Genomic DNA, 12133 nt, shown 5'->3' on the forward strand with positions numbered 1-12133 from the left:
CCGTATATACTCGAGTATAAGTCGACCCGAATATACGCCGAGGTACCTAATTTTACCACAAAAAACTGGGAAAACTTATTGACTCGAGTATAAGCCTAGGGTGGGAAATGCAGCAGCTACTGGTAGTAATCCCCCCCCTGGTAGTGCCCCCAATAGTAATATCCCCCCCTGGTAGTGCCCCCAGTAGTAATCCCCCTAGTAGTGCCCCCAGTAGTAACCCCCCCTGGTAGTGCCCCCAGTAGTAATATCCCCCCTGGTAGTGCCCCCAGTAGTAATCCTCCCCTGGTACTGCCACCAGTAGTAGCCCCCCCCCCGAATAGAGAGAGACGTACCGGTAATAAAAAAAAAAAATCACTTACCTGAAACCCCGGTTCTGGTCCCGACACTGCTATCGGCTCCTCCGGCCGCTTTGCATTATGGGAGAGACGTCATGACATCATGACGTCTCTCCCATTACCCACTGCGGGAGCCGGAAGATGGCTCCCGCAGTGGGAGCAGCAGCAGCCGATGATAGTCTGACAGACTCTCATCGGCTGCTAATTACAACAAACACACAGCTGCAGGTGGCTGTGTGTTTGGCCCTGTGTAGCGCTGACTGAACTCCGTCTGGTCAGCGCTACACACGGTGCAGCTGTGTCACAGAGACACAGTTTGCACCGCGGCCCGCATGGTACGCAGCTGAGTGAGGGGCCCTCCAATATGTGGCGCTCTACTCAGCTGCGTAATGGGAGAACCGGCCCTGGTCCTGGAGCATCACTCGAGTATAAGCTGAGGGGGGGCTTTTTCAGCACAAAAAATGTGCTGAAAAACTCGGCTTATACTCGAGTATATACGGTAAGTATGCTTTAAAAAAAAAAAGTGTTAGTTTATTTTTAGCAATTTACAAAATACGAAATGAATGAACAGAAGAGAATTGTAAATCAAATCAATATTTGGTGTGACCACCCTTTGCCTTTAAAACAGCATCAATTCTTCTAGGTACACTTGCACAGTCAAGGAATTTGTAGGATTATAGTCAGGTGTATGATTAACCAATCATACCAAACAGGTGATAATGAACATCCTTTTCATATGTAGATTGAAACACAGTCACTAACAAACAGAAACAGCTGTGTAGGAGACTTAAAACTGGGTGAGGAACAGCCAAATTCTGCTACAAAGGTGAGGTTGTGGAAGACAGTTTCATGTCACAGGTCATACACCATGGCAAGACTGAGCAAAGCAACAAGACATAAGATAGTTACACTGCATCACCAAGGTCTCTCCCAGGAAAATATTTCAAAGTAGACTGGGGTTTCAAGTTGTGCTGTTCAAGCTCTTTTGAAGAAGCACAAAGACGGCCAATGTTGAGGACCATAGACGCAGTGGTCGGCCAAGGAAACTTAGTCATCATATGAAAAACACATCATGCTTACTTCCCTTCAATATTGGAAGAAGTCAAGCAGTGCCATCAGCTCAGAACTGGCATAAACAGTGGGACCCAGGTACATCCATCTAGTGTTCACAGAAGTCTGGCCAGAAGTGGACTTCATGGAAAAATTGTGGCCAAAAAGCCATACATTCGACATAGAAAGAAGGCCAAGCAACTGAACTATGCACGAAAACATGGGAACTGGGGTGTAAAAAAACAGCAGCAGGTGCTCTGAACTGAGGAAATATTTGGCTGTAACAGAGGGCAGTTTGATCGCCGAAGGGTTAGAGAGTAGTACAATAATGAGTGTCTGCAGGCACAGTGAAGCATGGAGGAGGGTCCTTGCAAGTTTGGGGCTGCATTTCAGCAAATGGAGTTGGGGCTTTGGTCAGGATTAATGGTGTCCTCAATGCTGAGAAAAACAGGCATGTACTTATCCATAAATTAATATGATAGCTAAGGCGCCAGTGTGGGCGCACTGTGTGCTATATCTGTTGTTCCAAAAAGCTGCACACCTATCAGGGGTTTGCCACATCCTCAACAATCTAAACTATACACAAACAGTTGATAGCACTAGTATCTCACAGCAGATAAAAAATAAAAATATAAAAAGGTCTTTAATTTAAATATTTAATATTTGTATGCACATATAATAGATAGATTATCCCTAAGTGGGATTCATAAAGAGGTATATTCTAAAAAACATATATTGTACAAAATAACAATAATACATATAGATAAAACAGCCGGTGGGCGGTGATCTCCAATCCCCTGTAATACAGGGTGCCAAAGCACCTTTCCAGATCAGATGATAAAAGACTGTGCACAATGGTGACTCTGTATGCAATAGTATGGATAATGTTCCCAGTATTGTGACACTGTGTTGCAAACAAGTCACAAACTGATGGTAATGGCAAAACTTGTATCAGACCACAGTACGTGTAAACTAAACTTCAAGTAGAGGAAGCGCTGGATGTCAAGCAGTACTGGAGCAACAATGTGTATGAAAGCTCAACAGTACTCACAATCCTCTAATAATACGAGCCACTCCGACAGTGATGAATATACAGCCTCCGTGGCTGCCAACAGTGCCTCCAGAGATGGAACGGAGCGAATATCCCAACAAGGTCTCCTTCTCTCTGAACCGCTCCGGCGGTTAACAGTATGCGGCGTAAGTGGCTGTAGTAACTTCCTCCGGAGATAGAATAGGGACTGACCCCTTCTCGGCACTGATAATCCCGTGGCTCAAATAGACTGCCTCCCTCACGTGCGTCCCAGCAGATCGCTGTGTGTGGACCAGCGATAGGACTGCTGGAGAGAGGAAAAAGCAAGCAAATGTCTCGTGCTGGAGCAAACACTGGGGGATGGAGTCACACCACCGGCAAGCACAACCGTGCCCTCAACGCGTTTCTCCGCACTTGAAAAAGCCGCCTAGTGCGGAGAACGTGAGGGAGGCAGTCTATTTGAGCCATGGGATTATCAGTGCCGAGAAGGGGTCAATCCCTATTCTATCTCCGGAGGAAGTTTCTACAGCCACTTACGCCACATACTGTTAACCGCCGGAGCGGTTCAGAGAGAAGGAGACCTTGTTGGTATATTCGCTCCGTTCCATCTCTGGAGGCACTGTTGGCAGCCACGGAGGCTGTATATTCATCACTGTCAGAGTGGCTCGTATTATTAGAGGATTCTGAGTACTGTTGAGCTTTCATACACATTGTTGCTCCAGTACTGCTTGACATCCAGCGCTTCCTCTACTTGAAGTTTAGTTTACATGTACTGTGGTCTGATACAAGTGTTGCCATTACCATCAGTTTGTGACTTGTTTGCAACACAGTGTCACAATACTGGGAACATTATCCATACTATTGCATACAGAGTCACCATTGTGCACAGTCTTTTATCATCTGATCTGGAAAGGGGCTTTGGCACCCTGTATTACAGGGGATTGGAGATCACCGCCCACCGGCTGTTTTATCTATATGTATTATTGTTATTTTGTACAATATATGTTTTTTAGAATATACCTCTTTAGGAATCCCACTTAGGGATAATCTATCTATTATATTATATGTGCATACAAATATTAAATATTTAAATTAAAGACATTTTTATATTTTTATTTTTTATCTGCTATGTACTTACCCATCATGCTATACCATTAGGGAGGCGTCTGAATAGCTCCAAATTTATCCTGCATCAGGACAGTGACCCCAAACATGCAGCCAATGTCATTAAGAACTATCTTCAGCATAAAGAAGAACAAGGAGTCCTGGAAGTGATGATATGGCCCCCACACAGCCCTGATCTCAACAACATCAAGTCTGTCTTGGATTACATGAAGAGACAGAAGGATTTGAGCAAGCCTACTACCACAGAAGATCTGTGGTTAGTTCTCCAAGATGTTTGGAACAACCTTCCTGCCGAGTTCCTTCAAAAACTGTGTGCAAGTGTACCAAGAAGAATTGATGCTGTTTTGAATGCAAAGGGTGGTCACTCCAAATATTAATTTTATTTAGATTTCTCTTCTGTTCATACACTTTACATTTTGTAAATTGATAAATATAAACTATTAACACTTCTATTTTGAAAGCATTCTTACTTTGCAGAATTTTTTCCACACCTGCCTAAAACTTTTGCACAGTACTATATATATATAGAAGAGTATCAGCAGCTGACAGTTTAAGCTGGCTTTCCTCTGTAAGGAACAGTCAGCAAAGAAGGAAGTTCAAACTAATGGAGAATTGGCCCTTACCCCCTGGGTCCAGCACTATCAATCAACTATTAAAAAAAAAAAGCCAGACTATAAGTGCTAGTGAGGACACCTATGTCATACAGTCACTCATATCAACTCCTTCCTGACTCCGAAGACTCTGTGCATACAAACCCCATATGCTGGTAATGACTGTGTCTACAACTCCTCTGTCCAAGTGAAGAGAGAGATGAGCTATTTATCTTAGCCAACCCTCCAATTGGCTGTACTGGGCCGATATTTCCACACTATGATGGCAGCAGCACAGGATCTGCAGTCACTACTGGCGAAGGAAGGACTGGTTCACCCACCCAAGGTAGTAAACAGACAGCGGTAGGTAGCAGTGCAAAGTACTTCCTTCGCCCTCTCCTAAGAACATACAATAATTACTTGTATGGCAACCTCTGTGATTTCTAATAACTTGAAAAATATATAAATTCATGAAAAGTAAATGAAGGGAAACATTCTTACGCTGCCATATGCAGTAAAACACCAAATGCCCTGCTGTTATAGGCACTTAGTAAAATTGATCCCCAGTAGGTTAGTGGTTATAGAGGGGTATGAGTTTCAGACTTGTGTCAGATTTTTTAAAGTGCCCACACTACTACCTGAGCCCTCTATACCCCATCGTCCTATTGTCACCAAATATTATGCTGGAGAAATAGAAAAAAAAAATGTAGCACTAAAATTAGGGTCCAATATAGAAACAGAATTTGACGGTACTGTAGATAAGAACCACTTGGCCCATCTAGTCTGCCCACCTAATATATTAGACACTGGTAATTAACGAAATAGAATCAGGTGTGCAGGAAGATTACAAGAGAGAGGAAGAGTCCTTCCCTTATTAGTCTTCTGCTCCTAGGTGCAAAACATAATGCAGCATCTGTTTCCACCTACTGTACTGCTGAAGGATAAATTCTTAGTACTATTACACTAGTTGCTACAGTTTGTATTAATCCAGGCCACTTCACCTCCCAATTCTCTATGTAAAAATGCAGCTCAATGTACTAAAAACACAACAAGGAACCCTATGCACACTAAGCTTAGCAAAATGTCAACATAAAATTCAGATCGTACTCAGTATCAGAAGTAATTGTAGGAAAACCAATTAGAATTTAGGATTTTGGGGGCAGATTATTTAGGTATATTTCTCATTCATGCTCATGTCTCCTGCACAGAACTTTTTTTTGTGACCTAAACAAAATTCATGAAAATCATATCAGTTTAATAAGTATCACTGACAAGTATATAGCCCACATTACTATTCAGTGACATGACTGAGACAATGTCACTGGTTCTTAATTGAGATCTGCATTTTTCTAAACGTTAGTACAATCTAAATAATGTCTCACTGTGAGCAATTTAAAAGCATACCATTTTCCCATGTTCACATGATAACATCTCTTCCATTTCTAGGAATCGAATGATTGTATGCTTGATTCGGTTGAAAAGAGACCTCTCCCAATATATTGACCCAGCCACTGGAGGATGATTCTTGTACAATTTCGGATTATTCAGGTTCTCCACAAAAATGTTATTCACTACATCGACCTGCAATGCAAAAAAAGAACAAACTCCATATTAAAAGATGAATCATTTTATACAGTTTTTAAAACAACATTAAATATGCTTTCTGAATTTCTCTATATTAGACGGGAAACACAAACCATAACAAACAATCCATATTACAAAAGATACAAAAGATATTTTGTATCTTAACACTTGTCAAGCAGGGTATTATGCAATACAAAGTTACTTAGAACTTTCATTCTGTAATATGCTCATAGTATATAACAGATATGTGGCAATTTGGCTCCATTCCAACACACCATTATATGGTACAGTGGATTTATGAGGTCATAAACTAAGCCCAAATACAATTGGTACTCACTCTATGTATCATTCTACAGTTTATGTACAAATACAATTCAGATGTTCCTCTATAAAATAAGTTGATTATGTATGTGGTAAATTAAGCTAGTAGTATATATTCCCACTGAAGATAACTCATTTTTAAAAAGTCAGCCTACATTACAAAACATAAATGTGGTTACAATCACAAAAAGGCAAACACCCGTTCTGCAAGTCAGGCCGCAAAAAATACTAATTAATAGGAGATACATCCTGTGTTTTTTTGATCCAGTCAAGGACTGAGCAGAGTACACTGAATCTAAGAGATGAAAAAAAGGAGACTTATGTTGCTTACCTGTTAAGTCTCTTTCTACGACTCCATAGGAGGCACGGGGATAACACTGGGTATAGCCTGGAGAGGAGAGTCTGGGCACCAAACAGTTAATTGAAAATTCCCACAAGCCCAGGCTCCTCTCCTCTATACCCCGCCACCAGCCACAGGCCATCAGTTTAGTTTGCAAGCCCACAGCAGGAGTGAGAGGGAGAAAGGGATCCAGCACACACACAGAACCATACATACGGTTAAGAGTACAGCCGGATAAATCACCCAGGAATCACACCCCGGCAGTCAGGTGCGTCAGGGTGGGCGCCCTGTGCCCCCTATGGAGTCGAAGAAAGAGACTTAACAGGTAAGCAATATAAAAGTGTAATTTTCTTTTTCCTCCACTAGGGGGGACAGTGATAACACTGGGGCATCCCAAAGCTGTCCCCCATGGGAGGGAACGCTCCTCAGCTGCAGTGAGAACTGCATGCCCAAAGAGAACGTCCGAAGACTCAAAAGTAGCAATGCATAAAAACGAAAAAAGGTATGAGTAGACGACCACGTAGCTGAAGTCTCCACTGACCGGGTGGAATGGTCAGTCACCCCAGCAGGGGCAGGAAGATTTGCCAAGGTGGAAGCCTGGCGGATAGTGAAACGGAACCAGTGGACCAAGCTTGGTATCCGGCCAACCCCTCTTGTGAACATGATACAGGACAAAACAGAGAATCTGACATCCAAGGAGGCATCTGGCTGAGAAGAATCCGCAACCTGTAAAAAATGGTACAACAATTTCCTGCTTGATGTGGAAGCACACCACCACCTTGGAGAGAAAACCCTTGGCGCGTCTGCATTACGGCCCTATCAGAGTCGAACACCAGGAAGGGGAGCGACACACAAGGCACTCAAGTTAGACACCCTCCGGGCCAACGCGATGGCAAACAGAAATACTGCTTTCCAAGAGAGTCAATGCAGCTCAACACACAGACCTTGAGACAGAAGATCACATAGGGAGACGCAGTGGTGCGTCTATGGAGAGACTCAGAAGATCTGAGAACCACACTCACCGTGTCCAACCCATTGCCACCAGATTCACTGTGCCTCCTCTGACTTGAATTTGCGGAGAGCCCATGGTATTATCGAGACTGGAGGGTAAGTGTATATCAGGGGAAACTCCCATGGAACCGCTAAAGCGTCTACCAGGAAAGCTTCAGGATCCCTGGTGCGGGAGCAGTATTTCTGTTCCTGGTGGTTGTGACAAGACATCATCATATCTATGTCCAGTAGGCACCAATGGCGAACCAGAATTTGAAAGATGCCCTGATGTGGAGCCCATACATCTGTGTTAATGTCCTGTTGGCTTAAAAAGTTGTTCTCCAAATTCTGAACTCCAGGGATGTAGACCGCGAACAGAGCTGGAAGATGATGCTCCATCCAACGGAGAATGTGGCCGACCTTCTTAAGGGCACTGCAGCTGCTAGTGCAGTCCTGATGGTTTATGCAGGTGACCGCGGTCGCGTTGCCTGATTATACCCTGACCAGACGTCCCTGGAGAAGAGGCGGAGTATGGCAAAGCGAACTGTAGACAGCCCAGAGCTCTAGAAAATGTATGGACAGCTGGCTTTCTAGAAACATTCATCGACCCTGGAAGATATGATGACACGTCATGGCCGCCCCCCCCCCCACCCCCCAAAGACTGCATCATTGGCGAGTAAAACCCAGTCCTGGATCCAAAAGGGGCGGCCCCTGTCCAGGTGTGAACACTGGAACCACCACAGGAGGAAGAGTTGGATTTTGTGGGAAAGAATGAGTCGGCCTCCCAATGTCTGAACCCTGAATTTCGGTTGAGACCTGTTACATCGTGCCAGAATGACCAACTGGAGAAGCCAGTCCTCTAAAGCATCAGCCCAACAGCTAACCTTGTAGCTAACCAAGCTGAGTCAACGGCCGGATGAGCTAGAGCACATGCATTCACCGTAATGGTATTAAGGAAATTTTTGAGCTGCCAATCCGTAGGATCCTTAAGTGAAGAAGAGTTAGGATTCTGCATCAGAGATTACCTAATATCTGAGGTAATAGGGACACTAGCCTCACCGTTCGAAGAACCTTTGTCAGAAGTGCCCCTAGACAGTGGCACAGGACTGTCAGGTGCCACAGACCTGCGTCTGGGAGCTCTGTCGTTTTCCAGCATCTGTTGAAAAGAAACAGACAGCCTTCATACAGTCTGAGAAAAAGACTGCATACATTGTGACTCTGCAACCATAGTTGATGAGCAGGGAGAATGTTAGTAACAGGGAGCACAGGGGCCGCTAGCCTGTCTACTAACTGTGACATTACCTGTGTCAACATAGAGGCCCCAGCCAGTTCCTGACTGGATCCCGCTGCGAAAGGCTTTTCCTGCTGCGGAGCCGGAAAGCAACGGACACAAAAGGCACACTCAGCTGGAAGAAGAGATGGCCAACAGAAAAACCAACTTACAGGTGAGGTACTTGAAGGCCATAGAAGTAAGCTGCCCTGAGGGTGGCTTCTACAATGCCAGGAGAAAACAAATGAAGATTCCAATGCACCACCGGGGGAACATGAGGTGGTTGGACATGCAACACACCCTGAAAGAACGTTTAAACTTCCTGAATGGAAGCCAATTTCCTTTGAAGAAAAAATCAGAGAGATGAAAAGTGAACCTTCAGCATGGCATACTTTAAAGAACTTTCCGAAGCCATCCTGCAAGAATGACAAGAGGAAATCTAACTTGAACTTGTGCGATTGAAAAAATTGTGAACCTTCTTCCACTCTCACCAAGAAGCATACATCAGTTTTTGGAAGATACAGGTTTCCTAGACCCGATTATTGAATGACCCAGTGAGAAAACCCATTAGGTCAGAGTTAAATCTGGATGGAAAAAGGGACCTTGATTTAGCAGGTCTACCCGATTGGGCAGTCTCCATGAAGGTTCCGTTTCCAGCAGTAAAATGTAGGCAAACAAATATTATAGTGGCAAGTCCGGTGCCACCAGAATAACAGGACCTTGACGATATGCAGAATCATGAGAATTGGCGAAAAAAGTTAACCCAGATGGTACAACCAAGGAGTTCTCATGATGTCCACTAGGACTACTTGAGGAACTCTGGTTCTTGCACTTTATATCTGAACCATGTGGTTCAGCCAAGAGGCCATCAGGTCTACCTCTGGCAGTCTTCAACGCTCTACCAGCTGCCTATCAGCTTTGGATGTAGTGACCATTCCCCAGGATGAATGGGATGTCTGCTGAGATAATCGACTGCCCAGATTTCTACGCCTGGGATGAAAACCGATGATATCGCCAAAACGTACCAGTTTTGCCCAGTAAAATATCTTGGTTGTATCTGCCACTGTCGGGGTTTGGGTGCTCCATTCATGGTTTATATATAAGCCACAGCCCAGGGTGTTATTAATGCCTGTGTGGAATCCTTACCACTTCTCTGTGCCCCCACCGTATGTGGCCAGCACTATCTTCCTAGGGATATTAAGGAATATGGCGCATGCGCAGAAGCTAGCAAGAGCTCTGACACCATGCCAGTCTTTGCTTCAAATGTGTGGTGCCATCTTTCCGAAGTTATCACTGGAAAAATGGAGCCAGCCACAGAGGGACCCACTTGACGGCAGGGATTGGGAACGGGATGCCAGCGATTGGGTCAAAATCCTGACACCGGCATCCTGGCAGGGTTAGGATACCAACACCTGGTTGTAGGTATCCCAACCCTCCCCTTCTCCCTACCCTAAACCTCCCTCCTCGGTGCCTAAACCTAACCCTTCCCCTAGTGCCTAACGCTAACCCCGCAAACTACCTTCGGGATGCCGGCGCCAGGATCCTGACAGGTGTCGGGGTTCCGGCGCCGAGATTCTGACAGGTGTCGGCATTCCGGCGCCGGTTTTCTAAGTGCCAGCATTCCCTGTGCTGGGATATTGACCATATCCCGATGGCAGAAGTGTCAGGTAGAAACTAGGTGCAGGGTACCCATCTGCACCACACACCCTGCACAGATTATAGATGAGCCTATGTCACGGGTTGGGTAGGAAATGTTTCCAGTCACATAGACATACATCATGACAGTTATGTAGACATTCATCATATTGACGTGAGAAGGTTGAAATTGTCATAATGTCGACATTCATCATGCAGACAGTGAGAAAATGTCGACATGTTAGAATGTGAACAGTTCCTGGTCAGAGCCCTGATCCTTTGTCGTTACGGTAAGTACTGCTCCTATATCAGTAACCGAAATCCCTACCCCTAACCCCCACTCTAGAGCCTAAGCCAAACTTCCTCTCTCTGCAGCCTAACTCTAACCTCCCCCCACACCCTAACCCTCCTGCCCCGAAGTCTAACCCTAATGTCGGCATGCTGACAATGTTGACATTTCACCTGTGGACATTCTGAGAAAAAAAACGGAGTGAAAATGCTTGCATGGCAGCACAGCCCCTTCACACACACTCTTCCTTCTTTGGAGTCTTTTTTTTTTTTTTTGCTGATACTGAGAATCAGGAGAGAAAGCTCCCGGTGTGGTTTATAATTGCACAACATGTTTGATACAAATTTTTAAATAATTAAAATAGGTCTTGAAATGTGTTTTATAGCAGCTGGGAAAGTAAATCCCGGGTTGCAGTGCAGTGCTGTAAAATACGTCCAGCATGAATGTGTTTAATGTACAATATGTAAATAATACTTAACATAGTTGCACTCACCATGTGGCCAAGTGGGTCCCGTTCCAGGTAGTAGTAGTTTAGAGGAGGGATGCAATATTACCCCCAGGTCCAGCAGTGGCATGTAGCCAGCAGCTACAAACAGTGAGCTGCCAAATGGACTCAGGAGGTGCAGTAAGACCTCCGTTACAAGCAGTTAATTGCTACATGGAGACTTCTGCCTTACGGTAAAGCTGCCTACCCTCTGGAGCCCATTTTCAGCCGTGGAGAAGCTAGTCCCTGGAGCAGTTCTCCTGGAAGAATTCAAGACAGGAGAACTAGGGATATAAGATCCCCCTCACCCAGATACTGCTGGCTGCCGCTCTATGCACCAGCGTAAGGTCAGAGTACGTGTCGGGGTGGCCCTGGATAGTAGGCAGCGGCAGCAAAATGCTCCCCCAGCCAGCAGCATCTCCCCAACTAAACGATTGCGGCACACACAGCGCATCCTGTGGGACCCATTCATTTTTAAATACAGAGTCCCTCTCCTCCTCTATCGTGTAAAAATTAGCTATATCGCGTATTTTACGATCACTGCTCAATTGAAAGCCAAGAGTGCAGACGCCTGACGCAAGATGGGCAAAAATTTGTCTTTTGGCAAGAAGACCAAGAAAAATCTGGTGTCGAAGAGGAGACCCAGGAATGGTACAAAGTGAGACTTTGGTTATTTTATTACACAGCCTTGCCTCTCCAGAGACTCCATTGTGTGAGTAGTGCTGCCAAATTTGGTATTATAAGCAGGTTGTCAAAGTACGGGATAACAGTAACTCCCTTCAACAGCAAAAGTGCAGCCATCACTGCCATGATCTTCGTGAAAATTTATGGTGCTGTTATTAAAACAAATTTGTATGCACGAAACTGTAAATTAACACTGCCCACTGCAAATCTGAGAAGGCATTCGTGCCTTCCAAAATTGGTACATTATTATTATTATTATCCTTTATTTATATGGCGCCACAAAGGTTTTGCAGTGCCTTACAAAGTAGAGCACACAAGAAAAACAGTTATTAACAGTACAAACAATGCAGTAAGGGAAGGAGAAGCACGTGAGGTAAGAGGGCCCTGCTCATGAGAGCTTACATTC

At 44.7% G+C, this 12133-nt stretch overlaps 1 protein-coding gene across 1 annotated transcript in view; it reads right to left on the reverse strand.

The window, feature by feature from the left end:
* DNAH10 (dynein axonemal heavy chain 10) overlaps positions 1-12133 on the reverse strand; it is a 270391-nt gene that overhangs the window by 209093 nt on the left and 49165 nt on the right. Inside the window, exon 13 of the mRNA XM_088482144.1 lies at positions 5535-5711. Within this exon, the coding sequence (XP_088338270.1) occupies positions 5535-5711 (177 nt within the window). The remainder of the gene's footprint in view (positions 1-5534; positions 5712-12133) is intronic.

This window comes from Taudactylus pleione, unplaced genomic scaffold (assembly GCF_031769625.1).
Source record: "Taudactylus pleione unplaced genomic scaffold, aTauple2 ptg000282l, whole genome shotgun sequence".
NCBI lineage: Eukaryota > Metazoa > Chordata > Amphibia > Anura > Myobatrachidae > Taudactylus > Taudactylus pleione.